Consider the following 24,823-nt stretch of genomic DNA (forward strand, 5'->3'; position numbering starts at 1 on the left):
ATTAGAGACAGCAGAAGAGGAAACTGTGAACAGGAAGAGGAGTGAGGTGAGAAGCTGAGAGATTGAACCAGAGGAACTAGCAGGAACATGTTGAACTGTCTGAGTCAGGAGCAGCAGCAGCAGCATCTGGGGCTGAGGTGATGATGAGAAGCTTCTCACCTTCAGCTCTCATCACCGAGACGCTGCTTTACATTTGTAGCGAGAAAAGAAAGTTTCCATCAGCAGTTTTAATCACATCAGGCAGATCCCAGTGTGACTCTCCCTGACTCCGACACCTCTCTCTCTCCCAGCACCTCCTGCCAGCACTGCTCTGTTTGCCACCTGTGTCCTCCTGCTCTGCCTCTGGACACACACCAGACCTCCCGAGGAGCAGCGTCTCCAAACCTGCCAGTGAGCCACAGTGGGCACCGGGGCAGCCGATCCAGGCGGCAGATGACGGGGTGGAGTTTTGTGTTTGATGCCCGGCGCACTGAGAGGCAGCTGTCAGGGCGTTAACCCGTTGAATCTCCACCGACACTCACACAACCAAACAGGTCTGAGGCCGAACCGCTGGTGACTGTTTCCACTAATCACAGTCGTCCTTGTTGCTGGTGACCTTGAGCCTCCCTGGAGCTGATGACCAGAGCCACACGGCCCCACCACTTAGCAGAACATGACCCCGACAGGTAATCATACACGTGTCGGCAGGTGGAGAACACACTCACACAACCACAAGTGCTTCTTAGCATGCAGCACCTGCACCAGCACTAGATAAGAGAGAGGTGTTGAGGGAGGGACTGTGGAAGAGGAGCGAGCAGCGACAGACTGGACTTGTGTCAGTGATCGATGAAGCAGCCCAAGGAGAGGAGAAGGAGCAGAGGAGGAGGAGGAGGATGAAGGAGGGAAGACAACCCGAACCACAGGGAGGAGGGAAACATCCACCAGCGTCATGGCGGCGGTTGTGGGTGTGTGTTTGTTTCCCGGCTGCTCCACAAATACAGATTATGGTTTCTCAAAAGCTGGAGGCAGGTTGCTGGTCGTAGGTCAACAGGAGTGACTCTCGTTGTGTTTCATTGTGAGTGCAAAGTTCAGCAAACACAACATGATGGAAAACAACTGGAGACAGATTTTACTGCCTGAATGCACAAGCAAAATGGAATAAATCACATTGTGGCTTCATATTCCAGCGTTTAGCTCTGAGACTGTAAACAAGCCCGTGCATCAAAACCCGCTGATTAATTCATAACCAGGCAGAGAAGCCGGGAAGCCAACAAATAAATATGTCTCATCAGCAGACGGCAAAGCAACAGGACACAGTGAGACGTGAAAACCAAAGAGCATCTGTTCCTCAGTTCAACTTTCTCTCTTTCTACTTCCTCCTGCTGCCATCTCTTTCATTCTCTGTGCAACCTGAGCAGCGTGTGTGTGTGTTTGTGTGTGTCTGTGTGCGTCAGAGCGCTGCAGACAGGTGGACGGCAGAGAGAAGATGGAGTGTTTCCTCGTTCGGAAGCTTGAGGGGGGGTGAGAACATTACTGAGGAGGATCGTGTTACAGAACATCTCCTGGAACAGACGAGACTCTTCCTGAGCATCGTGTCCTCACTTCCCAACAGGATCGATGATGAAACTCTGAAACAGGAGTCACAGACGTTCCAAACAGTATCGGGTGGGTCGGCTGAGGAGAGGCGGGGCTCGTTATTAACCTCAGAAGAAGCTACTGTACTTTTTGCTTTCTGAAGTATTGAAGTTGCCTGAAGCTTGTTTGAAACAATTTCCTACACAAATCAATTTAGCCGGGGCAAGTAAACGTTTTTCAACATTTGATTGTGTTTGATTTGGTGCAGATCTTGGTTTTCCATAGTTTTTCCATATTCTTGAAGCAAATAGATGAAACGTAACCTCCTCGGTTTATTATACTGAAAGTAAGTGAGGTTGTTGGATGGATCTATTAAGTGAAGACCACAAAGAGTTAAAAAACGACTTGAATATGAAAGATACTCCACAACGGTGCTGTCTCTCTCGTCCCTGGTTTCCTTTTCTTCTGAACTCAACCAGTTCTCTCCTGTGAGCTCGTCTCACTTCCTCTCACATGTATAGTGACTCCCTCTCTCTCTCTCTCTCTCTCTCTCCCTCCCTCCCTCCCTCATGTTTCCTTCCACCCTCCACAGCTCCGTGCCGACAGACACACTTGACTTTACTCACCGGGTCTGTGGAATTGGCACAGACCCGGCTCAGGCTTCGTTCCCCTCAGAGCCTTGAAATGTTTTCACACCTTTCAAGTGCATGTTGAGATTTTTCGCTTCTATTTCAGTTCCCACTAAAACACACAGGGAGAAAATTTCTTCCTGAGAAAGTGTCTCACAAATGTCAAGGCTCTACTCTGCTCCTACAATTAGGAAATAAAGATTGAAAATAAACGTTTTATTTCAAAGTCAAATGGATCTAAATACTACATGAGTTCAAGCAATAACCAAGAATTAAAACGACACTAATTAATATCATCAATGAGTAAATCCAATGAGCACCAGGTGATAACAGGTAGTCGGTCTCCTCTTGGGTAAAACAGATTCAACCATTACTCCGACCACCAGGTGGTGCCGAGATCAACTCATTATAGAATTCAGAGCCATCATCATCATCAAACACATCATGGATTATGATCAAAACTAGATCGCTATAAATGAAACTTAAGATATAAGATATAAAACTTATAGAGATAAGAGGAATAGAGCAAACTTTGATTCTCCTCCTCATTCACGTTTGATAAACTCTTTTCTATATCATTATTATGAATATTGTTGTTTTTCCATACGCTAGTTGATGTCCCCCCCCTCGTTTGGTCCATGAGCTCAATGGGATTTGTGAATATGGACAAAAAGAAATTAAATTTGATTGACTGACATTTGATTTAACAGTGCTTTTTATCCCTTCACTCAAGTTTATGTTTCTCAGTATTTAATAAACAAGTGGAACCGACACACATTCAGCCTGGAGATCTGCTGAGGCCCCGCCAGGTCACACCACTTCCTGACATTTCATTAATTTTGCCCGGCAACAGCACAGAAAGAAACAGGTCCCTGGCAAATGTTGATTCATGCCAAGGCAGCGGGGTCACTGTATGCCCCCCCCCCCCATTTCACCCGTCGTTTAAAGGTCAGAGAGCGGCGGGAGGGCGACAGCAGGGGGCGCATCGACTCCGGGATGATGGGAGGAAGTGAAGCTTCACCGAGATCGATACGCTCTCTTTGCTTTATTCAGTTTCCTGATACAGATGTTTCCTAACTGTATGTCATCCTGTATTTTCACTGCATCACCACCCCCCCCCCCCCCCCCAGTACTGCAAATACATTTCTGAAACCATCCCCTCCACCTCCTGTCCCAACGCAGCACCGGCTCCCCACACTCCCATTGGCTGGCAGTGACCTCACTCCTTCAAAGTGTTGAGTCAGACTCTTGCTCGCCTCTCTACTGCCAGCTGACGCCCCCGTGTGTTCGCAGGGGAAACTGCATCTAAACTGCAGTCTATTCATCAGCGAGTTGAACACAAGCAGAGAAGAGGAAATACTTTGAACCCCGATCAGTGAAGACGAGTAACCTTCGCTCCATCTGAGCCACGTGAGCCGCAGCTCAAAACCTGGACGTCTGGGGCATTTGGATTATTTATTCCAAACCATCAGAGTGAATGGGATTGTAAATCAGTCTCTTCCTCTGGAGCTAATGGAGTCATCTGCCCCCTGGTGTTCACAGGTGAACACAACCAGCAACATCGGCCCCTCATATATTCTGCTTCCCTTTTACACCAGGGAATGTTGACTGGCTTTTAATTAACACATAAATAAATAATTAGACAGTTTCCTGCAGATCTGTTGTGTGTCTCTCGTGTGTGTTCCTACCTTGCGACTGGTGAAGTGGGCGTGTTTGCCGAGTTTGCCGTTGAGGCCTTGGAGGAAAACCTCGTCGGTGACTTTGCCCACGTTCATACAAGCCTCGTCCAGAACGGAGAAGATGCCTTTGTGCTGCTGCTCCACCAAGTCCACGATGATCTGGTTATTGAAGTAATCAATCTGAGGAGAGCCAACAAAAACATAAAGGAGGTTATAAAACATACTGTCAACTAGTAGATACATATTTTTTAATTTGTGCTTCTACAATATATTAAAAACCTAAAACACTGGCAGCTGTCGGCACGGAGGAGGACTGAAAAATTGAAAAATTATCTCAGCACCTATAAATAAATATGTTAAATATATAATCCGTACATGTTTCCAGGGGATTCCTTCTCGTTGATACTCTTCCTGTTCCTGCTTCAGCACCAGCTGGATGAACAGCTGCTGCAGCTTCTCGTTGCAGTAGTTGATGCAGAACTGTTCAAAGCTGAAGAAACAGAAGAGATCAATGTGAATACAGGTTAATATTGAGTTATGAATGAAAACAACATTTATAAATATCTCTACAAAAACTACATTCTGAGATAAAGTTGTATCTCTTCATTTTAACGCAGGAGACTGATCCTCTGATATTTCCTCTCTAAAAAAACATCCAGCCTAAAATTATGACTTTATTCATGTAAATTTACAACTTTATTCTTGTAATATTGCAACTTTATTCACGTAAATCAACTTTTTTCATCATTAATATCACTTTATGCTCCTTTTTAATCCAAGATTTTAGATTTTGTGTTTGCATTTAAACTGTTTTGTTTGGTCAATTACTGAAATAAACTTCTATTCTTTTCTTATTCTCCTTGTGTCGTCAGTCTAATCCCAACCTGTTGTTCTGGAAGATCTCGAAGCCGTAGATGTCCAGGACCCCGATGACCGTGTTCTTCCCGTGGACTCTGGCGTCGTAGTTCTTCACCTCGATCACGTCATTGATGCGTCCGACGATCCAGCAGAACAGACGCTCGTACATGGCCTGAGGGCGGCCAGATAATAATCGGTGTGAGACGTGCGTAATGAAGCGTTTGGCTGCTGGCCGGTGAGCGAGGGAGCGCTTTGCTCAAGGGCACGGAGGAGTCAACCACACACTTACAGATGAACGGTTAGCAATTAAAAAAACGTCTACACACATGTGAGTCACACTTTGGTCTTCCAGCCCACGGAGCTGGTGTTCAAGCTGCTTCTGTCGGGAGTCATAACATCGTGACTCATGCTCCAGTGAAAATAACTCTAGTTTGAAATGTCACCACCCTGCAGGACAGCGGCCACAGACAACAGGGAGTCTTTCTGTCAACAACAACAACAACAACAACCACCTTGGCCAGAGCGTCCCGTCCGTAGCCGGCCTCCTGCGCCGTGTGCTGCTTCTCGATGACGTCCCGCCCGGTGGCCACGGTGCGGTACAGCAGGGCCTTCTCCACGTTCTCCTCCTTGGTGGAGAGCAGCTCCCTGATCACAGACACCAGCTTCGGGTTCTCGATCAAGGTCACGTCTCCGTCCACCCCGAAGGTCATATTTCCCTGGAGGAGACAAAAGAAACTCCTTTAGTTAGATTATGATGAGATTATGTTTTCTTTGCTGTTTATCTGGATTAAGCAAAACTACAGAACTGATTTTATTGAGACCTTTGGAGCAGATTCAATTAAAGGTGCTAATTGGCTCTTGTTTGGTTAATCCTCTCTATTTGACATAAAGGCATAAACATAATTCTCAAAATATAAAGGTTCTATCTAGTGAAGGACTTTTGTAAAAGAGACGGTCTGCAACTGAAAAACTTACAACTAATTAGAAGTACTTCTAATTAATACCACTGTTTACAAGCAATAATACAATTCAACAAGAAAAAGATAAAGTTTAAAACACTAAATAAATAATGACTGCTTCTTGATTTGTCTTTAAATCGAGCTAATGAAGCTATTTTTAGGAAATTCCTCAGAAATTAAAGACCTAATAACCATTTTAAACGTTTCTCCTATAATTAGCACAAGTTGCATAATTGTTTAAAAATAAACAATAAAGTTTATAAGGAATTTAGGGACCCATGGGATAGAATTAAATGTGAGCTGTACGGGTAAAGAATATAATGATAAAAGAAATCGGACATCCACTAAGGCCAAATAAGCCAAGTTCTTAAAGTAGAAACATAAAAGAAAGTTGTCTGATGGGTGTGAAGTGAATAATGAGTCTTAAAACGTTGTTAAATAAAGTGATAAAGTCTTGGATCAGAAATCTGCACCAAACGTTAATGGGTTCTTCTCAGAGCAAAGTGCTTTTCCTTCTCTAGGTTTGGTGGAAATTGATTCAAAAAGTTAACTGGTTCACAGCTGGGGTAAGCAAGGAGCCGGGACTGGTTCTAATGGAGTTTTACCAGGTGTAGGATGGTGGCCAGGATCTTGTAAACGGTCTGAATCTCGTCCCCAGTGAAGCCGATCACTTTCATGGCGTCGGCCACAGCTTTGAGATCAGCGCCGTCGTTGATGCTCGACTGGAGAGAGACAGAAATGTTGGAGGAGGATGAAAACAGACTCTCTGCTGATCTGTGACGTCTGGAAATCAAAAACGAAAACTTTATAAAAGATGTTTGCATGTGGGCAGATTTTTAAAGTTGACCTTGATCTGGCCTCCGACTTTGATGTAGTTGTAGGCAGTCGGGTCTTTCTTGACGTGAAGAGAGCGCAGCAAGGAGTCTGGAGATCCTCTGAGCAGCTGGTGGAGCAACAGAAAACACACAATACACTTAAAAACACCTCGTGCAGAACTCATTGTTGTTAATACAAAGTACAAAGAGACTGATCAAGGAGTAAACTGTGAATTCTATCAAATCTATCTCCCAGTAAAATTCAAATTTTCAATCCACGATGCTTCTAAATGCAGATTTCCATCTCACCTGATAGAAGGAGTGAAAGCTCCTCTCTCCTGCCTGCTGGAAAATCACCCTGGACTGTTTGAGGAGGGAAACAACAAAACCTCTGATCAACACAAAGACAGGGAGGTTCGTACAACTACTACTGCTAATATTAATACGTTATATTTATAGAACTGTTCAAGCTTGAGGACAAAGGACTCTACGAGTTGAAAAGTGAGAAATTCAAATCAGAAACCGATGTAGGCCATGGAAAGCTTGGATCCTCCTACACGTAGTGAAGAGCTTTACCTTCTCCAGCAGGTAGTTGTTGATGTGGCCTCCGATGGGATCCCCTTTGAAGTCAAAGTTGATGTCCATGTACTTGCCGAAGCGGCTGGAGTTGTCGTTGCGGCTGGTCTTGGCGTTGCCGAAGGCCTCCAGCACACAGTTGGATTTGAGCAGCATGTTTTTCACCCTGAGGGGGGGGGGGCCACGATGAAGGAGAAGCAGGTTATGTTTACATCTGGGTGTTGTTATTTAACTACATAAAAACTACAGCAAAGACTTCCATGAAACCCGGTGGACGGATGTGGAATGAACTTAAACTCTTTGAGCAGATCCTGTTTTTATTTACTTTTCTTTAATAATTCATTGATCTTCATGAAAATAACACTTGTGGTTCCAGGACTTGTTTTCATCAGTGTGTGGAATTTTGGTGAAGATCCAAATAAAAATCTGGATCTGGTGAATTTAAATCTGGTTTCAGAAGGAGAGACAGGTGGAGATATGTTCTCCATATGTGACCTAAATTTCCAAATCCTCTTCTTTTCCTCAGGTCGATTTCAACAGAAGGAAATTCTAACCACATCCGTTGTGTCATATGTTTTCAGATCTGCTCTATTTACAGGAACAGGCCTCCCCCACACAACCGCACACAAACACACATGTGTGTGCACATACCAGTATCTAAAGTGGAGCTGAGGTGGAACCATATCTCAGTTTGATCTCAGAACCTTTGACAGACAGCTTTAATCCCCAGAATGTGACAAAGACTTTGCTCCAGAGCAGCTGTGATAAGACAATAACAACGACCTGGAGCACAAGTAGTTCCCTCGTCTGATGGAAAACTCAACACCCTGGAAATCATACATCAACACTCTGAGGCTGAGTCGGGCACTAAAGAGACGTTTTTATTATAGGTACAAACTCAATAAAACCTTCAGAGTATTTGATTTACAATCTGTGATACGAGGAATTAAAACATCCTGTGTATCTACTGTACATCGCAGCTCTTAGCGAAGTGTAAATGTGGGTTTTGAGTTCAAGTCCAGAGATAAAAATAACTGATAACATTCACCACTTTATCACCAGACTCCAGCCGAGCACGGCCTCTCGTGTGTTTAGGCTGAGCAGTGTCAATAGGAGCCGCTCACCTCTCCACCTCCGCCCTCTGGTTGGGATTAGTGATGGCAGCTATGTACTGCATGATGTACTTGCTGGCTTCCGTCTTTCCGGCTCCACTTTCCCCTGAAATATTGAAAACAAGGAAACAACAGAGAGCGTCAAAGACTCAGTGAAAATAATCATAAAGAGTTAAATTACACCAACAGACCTCATGTGCTTTAAAAAGATAAAAACCAAAACTTAAGGCTGATTTATTCTTTGTCTAAAGTTTAATTTAGTTAACACGTAGAAGTAAAAAGCAGCAAGAACAGGACAGATCTTATATTATCTTCCTCTTTCATATTAATAACATCACACTAATACAAATCAGTTATTCATCAACCAATATCCACCATAAAAAGACACCTGTTTTTATTACGTATTGGTTATTACTCTAATTTAAGGACAATAAAAGGACAATAAAGTTTTAAATCATTGTCCAGAGAATGACACAGTTTCCCTCCGTGAACAGAAAGAAAACTTTACTGTGTGAAACTAAATATTTAGTCCAACATCACATCTGTTGTCTTGGTATGAGGGTTAAGAGGGGGCTCAGCTCCGCCTCTGACCACCGGGTGGCGCTTCATCCTCTGTATGGCTCCTCCATGCTGCCACAACATGAAACACTGAATTCTGAATTTCTCATATCATTGAATAAGTTTACAGAAATATTCAAACAGGACTAACTCACTACGATTTATGAGTAAAACTTTTGTTAATAAGTTAAACATCTCTGTGTTTAGCTACCGGGGGGGGGGGGGGGGGGGGGGGGGGGCTTCTGGTGTTACCTGAGATGACGATACACGTGTCCTTGTTCCTCCTCTTCATGGCTTTGTACGCCGCGTCCGCGATGGCGAAGAGGTGCGGCGGCCTCTCGTACAGCTCGCGGCCCTTGTACTGCTCCACGGTGTCGCGGCCGTAGATGTTCATGGCCCGGTAAGGGTTGACGGACACCACCACCTCGCCGATGTACGAGTAGATCCGCCCCTTCTCGAACCTGATGGCACAATGTGAGGAGGAAGTGGAAAGTGAGATTAAAGATGGAAGACGAATGGCTCCAACAAATTATTTTTCTACTTCATCGTTAAGTTTGAGGAATTCATTTTTATAAAGTGTTCGACTGTTCTCATCGGGACTGAATGATCTGCCCCAGCATTCACAGATTATTTAAAAACTTGAAGTTGAAACAACTCCATTATTATCAAGTTGTGGTCCAGAAATGATGGACAAATAATCATATTTATAACTGAACAAAAAACTTGAAATAGAAACAACATGCAACCAGAAATTACTGAATCACTACAGCAAGATACCACCTGAAAAAAAGTTGTCCACCTTTGATAAATAATTATCATTTTTATTATAAAATAATTTAAATCAATATAAAGGTTTGTGTACGAGTAATTAACTAACATTTACTTTATTTCACATGATAAAACTTTGATCATTTTAAATCGTGCTACATCATTTTCACACATTTACTTCTCATCCCTTATCTAGCATGATGCACCAGGGGAAATAAAACTGAAACTCCTCTACTGGCACCACCTCAGTTTACCCCCCGATACCTGCTTATTGTAACTGGGAGGTGAAACACGGACAGAGAACCAGAGCTTGTGACCCGACACCAGTGTTGGATCTCACTCATGATCTCCTGGAGGCCGAATGTGAGGAAATCTCTGCAGCAGGTTCAAAACTCTGCTGGAGAGTCTGGACCCGGCGAAGTGGAGGCCGGTGGTTTCGGTTCAACTCTCACATGTGGGTGTAATGTTCAGGTGAACACATACTTCTCCTCTCACACTCCCTTTCTCTGCCCCTCTCTCCCTCTCTCTCTCTTTCTGTCTCACTCACACAATCCCTCTGTCTCTCGGCCCGAGGCCGCCTGCCTCACTTCCTTCCTCTCCAAAGACCATCCCAGTTTCTCTGCACAGAAGAATGATCCCTTTCTTCACAGCTGCCAACCCTCTGCCGCTGCCTTGCTCGACAAGGCCACAAGCACATTGCTCCAGAACGTTCCCAACAGCTCGAGGTGAAGTGACTGTGGGTTCGAGGCGAGAGCCAGAAAACCTCAAATCAGTCATATGTGCTTAAAGACCGGCCACATATTGAAACTCGCTCGTATGAGAACAAATCAAACAGCGAAGGACTTTGAATATTCGTCTAATGTAGTTGGAATAAAGAGAAAAACATGAACAATGACTTGACCTTTTTAATCCGTCTTATCTTGTGTAAACTATAAAATGGTCTCAGCAAAACATTTGGGCACTGGTGATTAAAATAGAATATTTCCAGTGCAGACAAAAGATAAAGATAAGAGTTCAGAAAGCTCTATTTTTAAAAAGAAGTTTCCAGTAGATTGAATCTTCCAGGCACAAAAGGTCAAAAGGTCACATGTAGAGTTCCACGGAGACGAATCTGTGTTCATTTCTACATCCATCAGAAGACAGGACAGAGGACAGTGTGTGTGTGTCTGTGTGTGTTTGTGTGTGTGTGTGTCAGTGAGCTCATCCTTGTGTGTTCAGATTCACATGTGAGTTTTCACACTGTGCACAAACCCGGCACCGAACGGTGACGCTCGTGTGTCGGACCGGTGGTCGAGCGGAGCAGGGGGGGGATAAAAAAGTTTCTATATTTTTAAAACCAACTTAAATACTTGTTTGTTAACTTGAGGGGAAACTTTGCCGTCTCCAAACATCCACATCTGTCGTCTTATAATTATAAATTGAGTCAAACACACATAATCCCTTAAGATAAATGATTATATATAAAGTAAGATTGACCAGTCAGAGTCCCACTGTGCACACTCAGCATGCTAATGCTAACTGCAGTGAATAAGCAGATCCACTGTAGTTTGTACAGCAGCTAAGCTAACACACTGGTTCTTCTTCCCTTGGTGTCACAGAGACGTCTCATTGTGCCGGGACGCCGCCGTGCGCCCGCTCCATTGTCCACACGTCAATCGGACGTCTTTGTCTCAGACTCCGTCTCCCTCTGCACGGGCCGACACAACGAGCTGCCCACACAACGCACATGCACAATGGCCTCTGCGGGGGGGGGGGCTGAACAATGGTTTACACGACGGGACGGGTCCCAGCTGTGCATAGAGGGAAGGTGACTCTGTCTTTATCCTGACATCTGGGTGCAACTAAGAGTTCATACAACACAGGTGAACTGGGGAGTAAGCTCCTGCTGGTTGTTTAGGAAGGAATCCAGTTTTTTAAAACACAACCCAGCAGCTGCAGGGATAATCTGTGAAGCTGCTGTTAGTCCAAACAAGAGCAGTGATGAAGAGGATGAAGAGGAGGAGATAGAAGTGGAACAGCAGCAGATTATCTCCTCGCCCTTCATCCTTCTGAGAACGACCCCGAGGTCCAAACACAAAGCGACGACAACACGTGCTGCAGAGATTTTGTGATGTTGTGTCTTTTTCTCATCTTCTCTCTTTTTGGGGGGGGTTGCTGGTGAGGAGGACTCATTATAAATCGCTCACACTCCTCCCTCAAGTTAACCAGAAAACAGACCCACCCAAACAAGATTGGAGACAGCGGTCGTGCTCGGGTTTGCTCTGTAATTCATATCTGTGGCGTTGTGTGTGTGTGTGTGTTTGTGTTTGTGTCTGTGTGTGTGTGTGTGTGTGTGAGAGAGACATTAGGGTTGCTCAGATGTTTTAGCGCAGACAAATTTCCTCTCTGTTTTTGTGTTGAACAATTCTTTGAAGTCACTTTTTTTTGCATTGTGTGTGTGAGTGTCTGAAGGTCCCAGTTGTGAAGTTGTTGTTTTCCGACTTGTGTGTTCTTCATGAGCTTTAAAGTCGGAGTGGGGAAAAAACATATAAACAAAATGTGTTGTATGATGCGTTAAGCAACTTTAACACCTCGACATCTGACGAACAGCAAAAGAAAAAGGATCAGGTGTAAAAAGCCAGAGAGGAATAATTTGTGTTAACAGGGTTTTTATTGTTGCTCTATCCGGACTGCAGGATGCACGGCTTCATACGGCAGAGTCCTGGTGTTGGGTACATAGGACACTTTCATATATTATACTTTTGTTATTATACGTAGCAGCTCCTCAGCAGGGCCACTCAACTGTCTTGGTCCAGGAGTTCTGCATGATGATGTCAATGAATAAATAAATAAATCACGTCTGATGTTTCTTTGTCCTTTGACTTCGCCCTGACTCCACCTCCTCGTTCTCTCTGTCGCTCTGTGATCCCCCGGCAGCGACTGGGCGGGGCCGGTCTCTGGCCTCACATCACACGGCTGCAGCTCAGATCACTTCAGAGCCACTTCCCCTCGCAGCTGGACGGACCGAGATGAAAAGCAGGAAACAGAGGATGATGCAGAGGGAGAGAGAGTTTATAGTTTCTATTTAATTCAGCCCTGCAGCTTTTCACAACGTCTCTAACCTGCGGTGGTCCACGGTCGGAAAATTAGAGAACAGATGTGCGCTGTTGCCAAATTTAAATCAGACTCAGTTTCCATCAGGGGCGGCCGGCCAATAGAGGGCGATAGGGCGCCGCCCTCCTTGAGTCAAAAAAAAAAAAAAAAAAAAAAAAGATAATATGCCAAATATTTTTTTTTAATAATATATCATATGTATATATTTTTTAGTGATAATGATGCTAACCAATACATTTTGTAAAAAATTAAGCCTGTTTTCCTCTGAGCAGTTGTGTTTCATACCAACCGAGCGCTATGGGCGATTTCAGCCTGCCTGGAAATCGCCCCCAGCGCTCTCATTGACTTTCATGTAAAAGCTTTTTTTTTCAAACTGCAAGCCCTGCAATGCATTCTCTATGGGTTCCGGGAGTGCTTGCACTAACGTGATTCCGTCATATCATACGTACACTAGAGTGAACGTCACGTGGTGCTTTGCTGCCGCCGCAGTCACGTTCACGATCGTCATGGCGAATATTACAGCTCAGAGCAACTCCATCATTTCATTTAGAGAATTACCATTTAGTCGTCGAAGCAATCAGGAAAAATTGGCTGTTAAACAATTAGGACCACCCCGACCAAATTTAAATATAAAACAAATATCAAAGAAAGGAGGCAAGTCGTACACCAGGGGATTTTCGCGGTGCTGGTACGAGAGGAAAAACTGGCTAGCAGGATGCGAGCTAGCCAACGGACTCTTCTGCTACCCCTGCGTCCTCATCCACCCTGATGGCTGCACCACGGAAACACCTTGGACTACAACAGGTTTCAAAGATATGCATCATCTGTCCGAAAAAATAAAAAAGCATGAAGCATCGAGGATCCACATTGACAGCTGCTTAAAACTGTCAGCGTTTGGGAGCGTCAACATTGCTACGCAGTTGGACGATGGCTACAGGCTAGCACTGCGTCGGCACAATGATGAGGTGGGAAAAAATCGCCACATTCTGGGCCGCCTGATCGACGGTGTTAAGTTCTGCGGTGTATTCGAGTTGGCCTTGCGAGGCCGAGACGAGAGCGAGGGATCCAGCAACCCCGGAATTTTTCGAGGATTGGTACAGTTTATTGCATCCCTAGATGAAGTTTTTGAGGAGCATTTAAAAACGGCCACCGTCTTTAAAGGCACATCCAAGACCGTCCAAAATGAGCTGCTCGACTGCATGGCAGCTGTCATTAGGGCACGCATTACGGAGGAGGTGAAGTCGGCCAGCTTCGTTGCGATACAAGCTGACGAAACAACGGACGTCTCGACTCAGACTCAGATGGTCATGGTATTGCGATACATTGATGGGAGCCATGCTGTTCAAGAGCGTTTTTTTGAGTTTGTCCCCCTCTCGTCTTCAACGGCTGACTCGATTGCCACTGCTATTATGGAGAGACTGAACAGTCTATTCACCGAGGAAGAGAGGGGTAAACTCATCGCGCAAGCATATGACGGGGCCAATGTGATGAGAGGAGAGAAGGCTGGTGTGCAGCAAAAAGTGCGAGAGCATTACAAAAATGCACATTATTTACATTGCTATGCACACCAGCTGAATTTGATCATGCAGCAAGCCACTTCTCAGGTCCCAGCAGTGAGGGTTTTTTTCTCGGATCTGAATGGCATTTCTAGTTTTTTTAGTCGGTCACCCAAACGCACCACCATCCTCGACCAGGTTGTTGCACGAAGGCTGCCAAGAGCATCGGCCACAAGATGGAACTTCAACAGCAGGGTCGTGAACACAGTCTATGAGAACCTAGATGACCTCATAGAGTGTTTTGAAGCCATCAGCACAGACGGCTCATTTGACTGCACCACAGTGAGGGAGGCATCTGGCTACCTGAGGATGCTGCAGGACGATGACTTCAAGTTTTTCCTGCATCTATTTCATCAAATCATGCCTCACGTTGACATTATGTACCAACAGCTGCAGAAGAAGGACATTGATGCAGTCTTCATCAAACGTGCTCTGCAGAGCTTCACAAGCAGTGTTCAAGCCATACGGTAAGATAAGTTACACTTTATTGTCACCATGGGGAAATCTGTCTTGGGCACAGTGAATGATTGATTCATTAAAAACTATTAACTATAACTATTGTGTGCTAAAGTTAAGTACTTTCCTATTTATTGCACATTATTCTATTGCACGTTCTATTGCATCAGCTTAATGGAGGCCAGAACAAATTATCATTTTAAGCGATTTGATTTGCATCTTAATACACATTCTTCTGCCTGATGGCAGCGTTTCATATTCAGGGAAACTATATTATTTGCCTTTTTCCTAACTCCCTTTTAATATAGGCTCTGTAATGGCTCGTATAGGAGATCTTAAAACAGGACAAAACATACTATTATTACTGGTTTTCTAAGACAGGAACTGTAGGTAATTGCATTGACATACTGTATACGTTCATATACTAACACACACTCTCCTTGTCTGTCGGTTTCAGGGACCAGAGCTCATCTCCAGAGCAGCAGCAAGTAGCAGCAGGAACTACAGGAAAAAGGAGGGCCTTGGGAGAGCAAGACAAGCAGAGGCTGTCTAAGGAGGTAGATGATTTTTTAGTTTTGTTTGTTTATTTTCTTTTTTTGTTCTATTTTTCTCTCACTTCACTTCATTGCATACCTTACTGTATTGTATTCTAAAGTCATGCAGACCTCCTTTTTAAGGCCTCTGGAACCTAGTGTTAAAAAATCACCCCTTCTGTATTTACAGTTACATTCAAGGATGGATGGTGGCAGTGTTTTTAACTCATAGTGTACTTCCAATTTGTGATATACTCTCTTTATTTTGACAGGTCTGTGACACCATCTTGGGCCATGCAAACGAGAGGTTCTCTTTCACAAGCCACCTTGTGAGTGCAACGCTGCTACAAGGAGACCTGTTTGAGCAGTACTCCCATGTGTTCCCTGATGAGGCTCTGAACACCACTGCCAAGGCATACCCCATGCTGAATAAGGCGAAGCTCAAGACTGAACTGTCCCTTATCTACGAGAGTCCAGATTTCAAGGGCTGCAGTGGTGCATTGGCACTCTACCAGGTTCTACAGAGGAACAACCTCCACGAGACCCTATCTGAGACTGTGGCTCTGTTGAACATCCTCATAACCACTCCCATGACAACTGCTGAAGCTGAGAGGTGTTTCTCGACCTTAAAGAGAATCAAGACATTCCTGCGAAACTCAATGGGACAGGATCGTCTCAATGCTCTGGCCATGCTTTCCATGGAGAGGGAACTAGTCAGGAACATGCCTGATTTTAATGAGAGGGTCATTGATCACTTTGCTGCTTTGAAAGAGAGACGAGCAAAATTTCAATACAAGTGAGAAATGTTGTTTTAATGTTGTTGTGTTGTTGCACTACTCAAATGTTGAATTGGAAATAGCTGTATTAATTGCATATCATTAGCCAATTTTTTTGTTTGCTTTGTAATGTACATGTGTCTTATGGGTAAATTCTTGTTAAATAGCACCCAATGTTTTGATTATCACCTTGGATCATTCTTGTTTTAGGAATACTGTAAATATTGCAATGAGTAGGCTATGCCACTAGTTTTTATATATGCTGTCATCAAGTTGTGTGATGAGAACTGTAAATATTATAATTACTAGGCTATGCTAACATCCATTTTTTGTTAAATCAGAACACAACTGCTGCACTTAAAATAAATGTTATCAGATGGAGAAAGAGTATTGTGATTTATTGTAAAGCAGTCTCTTTTAACTTTCCGAGGTATTTAAGGAGGCAAAATAGTAGATGAAAATGTACCGTTAGATGACCACAGTGGGATAGTTCATTCATCAGCCAAAAGCATGTTAACATTCACTATAAACTTGATTTAGCTGTATCAAAAAAATCATATAGAACATGCAGTCGATGTCTGATGTTGCCATTTAGCTGTTCGATGAGGTAAGCAGAAAACAATCTGATTGTACCGTGGATCTTAGCCATCATCGCAACAATTGCCCCCCCTGAGAAATTTGTCAGGAGCCGCCACTGGTTTCCATGCACCTATTAATAGCATTTCTGTGAGACTATTATGACCCGTGAGGTTCTGTAATCTCTGTCCCGTGTGTCATTTAAATCCTGCTGAATGAGAGTGGAACAGATGGATGAGAGCTGGACCTCAGCTCACACGCTCCAGCTCTCTCCTCCACTCGCCTCCTATCGGCTCTTCTTCTCTTATCCCTCTACTCGTCTCTTCTTCTCTTATCCCTTCACGTCGTATCTCCTCATTCAGCGTCTTCTTTTCACGTCTCTTCTCTCCTCTGTGATCTCTGCTCTCTGTCGATCACATCTGTGCAGCTTCACAGGGATTTGTGACGATATTAAATTGGTTTGTTTTATCCGGTTGTGTGAGGCATTTCCTGTTGGGCTGGAGAAATGAAAACCACTGTGCTGGACTGACACACCCAACGGTGATATTCATATAAATATCCCCCTGATGTACGTTTGAATAAAAAAAAGTGATTTTGTCTGAACCTCTTGTGGGACGAGTCAAACTGGAAAGAAAGAAAGAAAGAAAGAAAGAGTTTTGCTCAGTAGTTTTAATCTTCGACCACATGCCGGTGTAAACAGGAAGCATCTGGATGTTAATTCTAGAAAGAGATCAGCGATGATGAAAAAGTAAAATCCAGAAATTAAATGAGCAGCTGTGAGCAAAGACAAACAGGGTCAGAAACACTTGCTTCCTGATGGGGTCATGTGACAGCGTCTACGCCATCGTCTCCAAACATCTCAGTTTCTGCTCGTCCAGACAAAAACACAACGCAAACTTTTCAAACTGACTCAGAGCCAGCAGCGTTTACACACAGTTCTCCGTTTTAGCAGAATTTGTGCGTTTTAAAGCAAAGAAAAGTGGTCGCGTGGATTCCAGAGTCGAGTCTCCTCCCGTCCGCAGACATCTGGGTTCTGCGTTAGGGGATTTATTTCCTGCTGCTCTTTAACGCTCAGTGTGAAGCAGCAGCTCATCAACACATCCTCCCTCCCACCGGCCCATCTTCTGCCCGACTCAGAGGAGTCAGTCTGCTGCTCCCGGCACAGCGGGTCCTGAACAGAGGCGGATTATGTAAGACTTTCATGAAAGACTTTTTTTTATGACCTTCACACTCAAGATCCCAAAAGAATTCCTCAACTATTACAGCAACAGCTTCAGTGCAAAGACGAGTGGGACCATCTCCGTCCAGACGCTTTAGCTTTGTGACCCGGGATTCAAACCATCACCCACCGCTGGATTCAAACACATGAGATGGTCACCTGAACTCTATAGAGATGCCCCCCCCCCTCCCTTTTCTCACTTGCTTGACATCACAGACTTTAGATTCAGTTCAGATTCCACAATAAAAAAAGCTCCAACTATCAATTTTGTGTTCTGTGGATTTGGGCTTTTTCTCGACACTCATGGCAACAGGAAGTGATTCAAACCGAAGTCACGTGGATCCTGCGCGGAGAACAATCCCCTCTTCAAGTGGGCGCCGGAGCTCGACCGGCACGCTCGCCGGACCACGGCCAGGACGCGCTCGGCAGCATGTGTTCCTCCCATTCACACAACAGGATGTCCTCAAGGGGCCGGCGGCGCTGGATCCTCACGGGAAATGGGAGCCATGTGTAAACAGGCTGCGGATCAGGTGGCAGACCCTCCTTTCTTTTACTGGGACTGCAGCCATCCACCACACCCCTCCACACACACACATAAACACACACACACACACACACACACACAGACACACTGAGCCGTTACCATGACAGGTATTTCAGAGGTAGAGGAGGATTATAATCACCAAAAGTAAACAAAAGAATGTTCTGGTGAAAACAGGGAAATGTAGAGGTTGGGTTTTGTTGTGTTTTTGAAATCTGTTCAGGATTCAACACACTGATGGAACAACTACAGTCGAAAAAATAGTGATGACTAAAGAGAAAGAGAATGAGGGGGTGGTTGGAGGGGGGGGGGGAAGAAAAAGGGAGAAAGGAACCGATCCAAAAGAACCAGACATTACTCAACGTGCTATTTCAGGAAAGTACTTGGATTTGTATTGAGGCCTGTGGGAGGACAGACAGGAGCAACAACACACAGATGGACAAAGACCAACGGCCTGAACAGATGGAAGGAGGAACAAAGGACAGAAACCTGTCCCTCTAGTGAGTGTGTGGGGGGGGGGGGGGGTACTTACAATGTAAAAATACTCGATTACACTTTGAAAACCTGTGCAATTAAAGTACCTGATAAAGTACAATTAACAAAGTTTACTTTGACCAGTAAACTTTAACTTAACCTAAATACTGATGAAAGTATTTAGCCCTGATGACTGACAACTTGATCGCCCCCTGGTGGCTGGCTGCAGTACAGATCATAAACCTGGCGTTGCAGCCGGGACTTGGACGTTGAATAAATGTTTCTTTAAGAAGTTTTCTTTCGTTGTAAGTGGTTCTCATCACTCACATTGTTCAAGTGTTCATGTTTTGTTTTAGATCTATGTATTTCATAAATTGGTGAAACTGAAGCTGAAGCATAATTTCTGGACATTTGGAGAAAGTGGAGACGCGTTGTCCATCTTTATATAAAGTCTGTATGTTTTGTATTTTATAAGTTTATCATATGTTTATATTAAATGTTGAAGTATGAAGCCCCATCAGATACTCAAGTACTTAGCTGCACTGGAGTGGGGGGTTGTTAAATAGAGAACCTGAGCACTGGATAGTGGCAGTAAATAATCCAGTCCGGTGTGCGTGTCCCTGAGTCACTGGCTGTGAAAGTGAGGACGAGAGAACAATGCAACGCTACGGGAAGCAAGGGGTGACATCACCGCTGCCGAGGACACACAAACGTACACAAAATGAAACACACCCTTGTGATCGCAACATTGGCCGTGTGAGTCACTCGCATCATCAGGAGATTCCCAAACATGCAGTCATGCAAACTTCAGGTTCACGAACAAGATAAGAGCGCTGCCTGAATGCATTGTGTGTGTATGTGGGTGTGTGTGTGTGCGTGTGTGTGTGTGTGGCTGCTGGGAAGTTGTGTCTGGAGGTAATGTTGCAGACAAACGATGCGTCTGGTTCTTACAAAGTGAGACAGATTACTTTAACGTGATGGCTCCCAACATCAGAATCTCTGGGGAAACTGTACCAGTGACCAAGAGTGAAGTCTCATTTCAAATATCTGCTTTAAAAAAAAAAATTGTACAAGACAACCACAGAAATACAAATAAAGCAGAAATACCAAATATTTGAGATATTCTGTGAGTATGCAAATCATTGTAGTGATCTGATATAGAGTATATTATCTTGACCCAGATATAGAACCGCAATTTTCTTTTCCCGGGTAATCGTTTTGTCTCTGTTTATGGAGCCGTGAAGGAAAATAAGTGATTTGTTTCTAGGAAATTGTTGAAAATATCATAAACATCTAGAAATTAAAGTGATTTAGAAAATTCCTAGATCTGCCTCTCTGTCTTCTTTCTCCACCGGTCTAACAGTGGTGATAACAACCAGTGTAAAACACAACCTGACACATCTACAGGACCTGCTTTTAAAACACACATATTACATCATGCAGGGGGATAAAGATATAAGGAACAAATGGAGAAAGACAGTGGGTCGATGAAATGAAAAGAAACTATGACACAGGGAACTAAAAAAAGACCCAGAGTAGAAACCAACCCGCTGCCGACCCCGCCTGCCAACTCAGTCCACAAATGAGACGTCTCTGGGAGCTGGTGAACTTATTTTAAGGAGAATAAAGCTACGAGAGCCCAGGCCATGTTTATGTAAGGATGGTAATGTGTTTCAGATTACAGACGGGTGTATGGAAATTCTTGTGGCGAGACTGGACTGCTGGGTTTCAGGGGAGCGGGTCTACGAGGCATTTCTCTGAGAGCTGCTTCATGGGAGACTCTCCTGCTTCTTGATTACCCACAATCTCCAGGGGACGTCAGGCTGAGGCACAGGAGCAGCGTTTGTGTAATGAGTTTTCATGAAGGTTCGACAAATAAAGCAAAGAGAAGCAGATTCTACCATCGCCTGCTTCGGCTCGAGAACCTTTAATCCCACGAGTTCAGCCGTCGTGGCCACGAGCTACTGGACAAACGAAGAGGAGGATAGATATTTATCTTCCTGAGGGAATAAACTTTAATAAGCAGGTTGGAATTAAAGAAACAGGCTCCAGCCAGACAGAATAAATCCTCCTGTGATGCTGCAGGGGTCGCTGTTGCTGAGAAAACATGAAAGTGTTGCTTTAATATTCCTGGAGGCATCTGCTGCTGCATGTTCATATCACCTGTTTGTATCTGTGCTGCAGGGAAAGGACGTGTTGGGCAGGACTGTGTGCTCTGCCTGTGGACTTTGGTTTTATTGCGGAGAAACGAACAAAGGTGTGAAAAAAGCAAATAGATCGAGTTCCTGGTTTTAGACACATTTCCTGTGTCTTATGTTTGTACCTTAAATGTTAGAAATGAGGCTGTGACACAGACACATGTGGGGACAAGAAGGTTTTCAGCTGTGAAAACAACAGTTCAGCCTAAATCACTGAACTCTGTCTCACAGAGGACACATTTAACGTATGACCTTTGACCCTTGGTTTCAAACTTTCCCTCTTGTACTTTGATCCTTTTGTTTATTCTGCAGGAGAAGTGACAACGATGATGTCACTTTCTACACCGCACCACCGCTGCACTTTGAGCACTTGCAACAGGGGAGCCATTGTACTTTAGTAGCACGTGAAAATAAAAATTGATTTTATTGAGCTATCCGGGATACACCAGAGATACAGTGACAGAGTAACCTCTCAAAGCTGGAGCTGTTAGTCCCTTCAACCCAAAGCGCTCGTGTCTAACGTGCTACCTGAGAATAAGAATCCCTTCACCATTACTTCTGAGTCTGAAACTTTTATGTCCCGTTTGCTGCACGGAGGATTACCAGCTCGGTTTGGAAGAGAAGCTGCAGGAAACAATGAAATGTGAGCGGCCAAGGCAGAGGAAATGGCAGCTTTCCTGCCGGCCCCATATTATTGGAGGCTTCCTGTTCAAAGTCCTTTTTAAGTCCCCACTGATGGGTTCAAAGGTCAAATCACTTGGATAGCAGTGATTCATACGCTCAGACAAATGGCAGCTTTCTGGATCCTAGCAGAATATGTTCTCTGGCTGTGAAAAACACAAGGAGGGTATCGTGAGGGTTTTGTGGTTTTCCATGTTTTGATAAACCCAGAGTTTGGGAGGAGGTTTTCTGAACAGTCGTTTTACAACAACAACGAAAAAGAAGAATACAAACATCTGAGGATGAAGAGTTGTTGCTGTGTACGTAGAAAACACAGATGAAGATGTCAACAGAGTTTATACGCCACGTCTCTCCTCTGTGGCTTGATTGCCAATCACGGAGCTTTACAGGGTATCAGCACTTGTCTCTATGTTTGGGTTCAGCATCTTGCCCAAGGACACTTCGGCATGCAGAATGGAGAAGACTGGGATTGAACCGCCGACGAGGACGACCGCTCTACCCCCCTCAGCCCCGGCCGTCTGTTTTTCTGACATCTACGGATATAAAGGGAAAGTTGGGCCTTGATATTCTGGACATTCTAGTTCTAGTGCTGCTCATGTTTGTGTGTCCCTGTGTGACACATCCCCCCCCCCCCCCCCCCCGAGATTAAAACACACAACCAATCCCGTGAATCTCAAACCCCGTCATGTTGCTCTTGACCCATTTTCCTTCACCTGCCCACAAACAGCCCGTCCCTGCTGGTGTTGTTGCTTTCAGCCGGGGAACATCAGACGCCCATTCGGGAGGAGAATGTTAAAAATCCTTCCATAATTATTTGGGGAACACGCAGCAGTTTAGCAGGAATGTTTTTGTCCTGGATTCCTGAAGGACAGACAAAACCACCGCTGCCTTGTAAAAACATTTAGCAGCAGTAGAGCCGTGGCTGGTTGGCACACAGACTGTAAACGTACAGGACGCTGTGAAGAGGAGCTTCACTCCAGACGGTTCAATCCTCCTCTAGATGTTCTACCTCTGTTTTGAAAAGGTTCAAACTACCGGGGAAGTAACTTCCCGTCTCTTGTGGGGGGGAACCAGACTTCTTTCATCCATGACAGCTTCAATTAAATGTTATTTATAGACGAGGGAGTTTTATAGGGAAAGTTTAAACACATATTTTCACACTGTAACTCTCTCCCCATCTGTAAACCATTTGCCATGAGTCATCTTTAATCACATATCAGACGGTTTCTCCCACATAAACACACGTGAGTGCAGTGGGCTGAGGCCCGGGACTCTTATCTGCTGACGGGTCAACTCAGGCAACATTCCCAAGACCCTACAGGAATTTGCCTTGAGCTTTTATCCCACCAGACATCTCTGCAGAAACGGCCCGGGCATCTGCAGGACTCTATTTGGAGACGGGGGGGGGGGGCTGCTCTCTGGAACAGGACCCACAGTTCAACCTCAAGTCAAACTAAGTAAATATCAGCTTGGTCGACCGGGCAGAGGGAGAGCGAGCGAGCCGCCGGGCAACGTAACTACGCGCGCAACATGGCAGGCATTTAACCAAACAAGAAGCCCCCCCCCCCCCCCCGTACATTAGCCAACTCCAGTGGGTTCCTCGCCAAACTCAGGCACTAACTGAAGGGTTGGCCCCACACCAAAGTTTGGCTCCCCCCCCCCCCACACACTACAAATAAAAATATTTGGGGGTTTTCACGAGTTGTGGAGGCGTGAGGAAAATCTACCTCTCAAAAAGCCAGTCTTTGAAAACGCCTTGTTTGCACTTCTGGAGCTCGTAAAAACGGCAAAATAAATAAATGTGTTAAACGAGTCGAGATCTGAGGCTTTTTTTTAACTATTGGGACAAATTTAACTGTGAGGTTCAAGTCCCACACACGGTGAGAAACACACCCAGGAGCGATGTGCGGATGGTTTAACTGAACCAGGACGTTTTGGATTCCTCGAGCTCTCTGCAGCCCACCGTCGACTGGGTCACTCCCATTCAGGAAACTACACACACACACTCACACACAGACACACACACGCATGTAAGTGTGCATGCACGCGCCCTCCAGGAGCCGAAAGGAAGCGGTCCTCACCCTTTACAAATAACAATCTGTGCACGCCATCTCCGGAGCGAGACGTGGAGCTGGAGGGAAAGAAACCGAGTCGGGGGGGGGGGGACTGATGCCGTCGACTACTGAAGCTCCTGTTCACACAATGAAAAATGTACAAATACACACAAAACGTCCAGCACACAAACAATAAAATGGGTTTAATTAATGGTTTAGTCTTTGAGACATTAAAGAAAAAGGCTCAGCTTAGTTTCACATGAGCCAAAGGAAAAGCAGCAAATCTCCACAATTAATTAGATGGAAACATAAAGTGAGTGAAATCCCCATAACGCCTGCTTAACGAGCCCTGGAGTACAAACACTGCCTCACCAGCCCGAGGGCGGGACCAGGAGTCGCTCTGCTTCGCCTTAGAAGGGAAACCAGGCAGCAGGAGGAAAAAACGTCCAACCAGCATATTTAAAATCCTCAAAATATTTATTCTACAAGTCATTATACTGGCAGACGGCGTAAACCAGTGAGCAGGGCTGGGATTTGGAAATGTAATGCATCAACCACTGGAACAGGAATGACTGAGAAATCATAAAAACATGCTTTTAAAGTTCATTTATCAGCTGTTATATCTGTATCAGAATTATTTTACTACTTAATATCAGGATGGGCCCCAAAATGTTGTGTTGCCTTGAATAAAACTGGGGATTTCTCTGGGTTTGAAAGTTGCTGGAGACATTTTGTGTAGCGTGACAACACAAGTCAACAAAACATAGGTTGAAAGAATTGCTGCCTGTTCTGTCGTTAACGAGCTGTTAACGAGGAAGCTATCAGGTTCTTCAATCACGTTTCAATTAACTGCTGTCGTCTCCTTCAGAACCCTGCACCGATGATCTGACACCTGAACTAAACCGTGTACAGCCGACACGCTGGCTGGGTAACTGCTGCAAAACTGCCGTCAGGGATCAGCTTGCACTTTCATCACAGATGGCAGTGGTGAGGAGAGAGGGGGGGGGGGGGGGGGGTGGAGGAAGCTGATTCTAGGCCCATGTGAAACGTAACGCTCCCCCACGCTGCGCTCTTCATTCACAGAGAATGCTTTGACATCATTGCTTTGACACCGAGCCACTGACAACACAGCTGATAGTAGCCGGTCCACGGGAGCCT

General features: G+C 44.8%; 2 protein-coding genes across 2 annotated transcripts in view; one reads left to right on the plus strand and one right to left on the minus strand.

Annotated features, from left to right (window-relative positions):
- The window catches only part of myo1d (myosin 1D), a 61,700-nt gene that overhangs the window by 35,308 nt on the left and 1,569 nt on the right, over window positions 1-24,823 (minus strand). Inside the window, exons 2-11 of the mRNA XM_062378392.1 lie at window positions 8,993-9,201; window positions 8,195-8,288; window positions 7,071-7,236; window positions 6,804-6,857; window positions 6,527-6,622; window positions 6,285-6,401; window positions 5,233-5,436; window positions 4,747-4,892; window positions 4,238-4,352; window positions 3,872-4,042 (exon numbers count right to left, since the gene is read on the minus strand). Of these exons, the coding sequence (XP_062234376.1) occupies window positions 3,872-4,042; window positions 4,238-4,352; window positions 4,747-4,892; window positions 5,233-5,436; window positions 6,285-6,401; window positions 6,527-6,622; window positions 6,804-6,857; window positions 7,071-7,236; window positions 8,195-8,288; window positions 8,993-9,201 (1,372 nt within the window). The remainder of the gene's footprint in view (window positions 1-3,871; window positions 4,043-4,237; window positions 4,353-4,746; window positions 4,893-5,232; window positions 5,437-6,284; window positions 6,402-6,526; window positions 6,623-6,803; window positions 6,858-7,070; window positions 7,237-8,194; window positions 8,289-8,992; window positions 9,202-24,823) is intronic.
- On the plus strand, window positions 12,783-16,309 carry LOC133931501 (zinc finger MYM-type protein 1-like). The gene is made up of 3 exons (XM_062378395.1): window positions 12,783-14,624; window positions 15,071-15,170; window positions 15,419-16,309. The coding sequence occupies exons 1-3, from the start codon at window positions 13,000-13,002 to the stop codon at window positions 15,944-15,946; spliced, it is 2,253 nt and encodes a 750-aa protein (XP_062234379.1). The 5' UTR covers window positions 12,783-12,999; the 3' UTR covers window positions 15,947-16,309.

The sequence above is a fragment of the Platichthys flesus genome, chromosome 20, assembly GCF_949316205.1.
Source record: "Platichthys flesus chromosome 20, fPlaFle2.1, whole genome shotgun sequence".
NCBI classification, from domain to species: Eukaryota; Metazoa; Chordata; class Actinopteri; order Pleuronectiformes; family Pleuronectidae; genus Platichthys; species Platichthys flesus.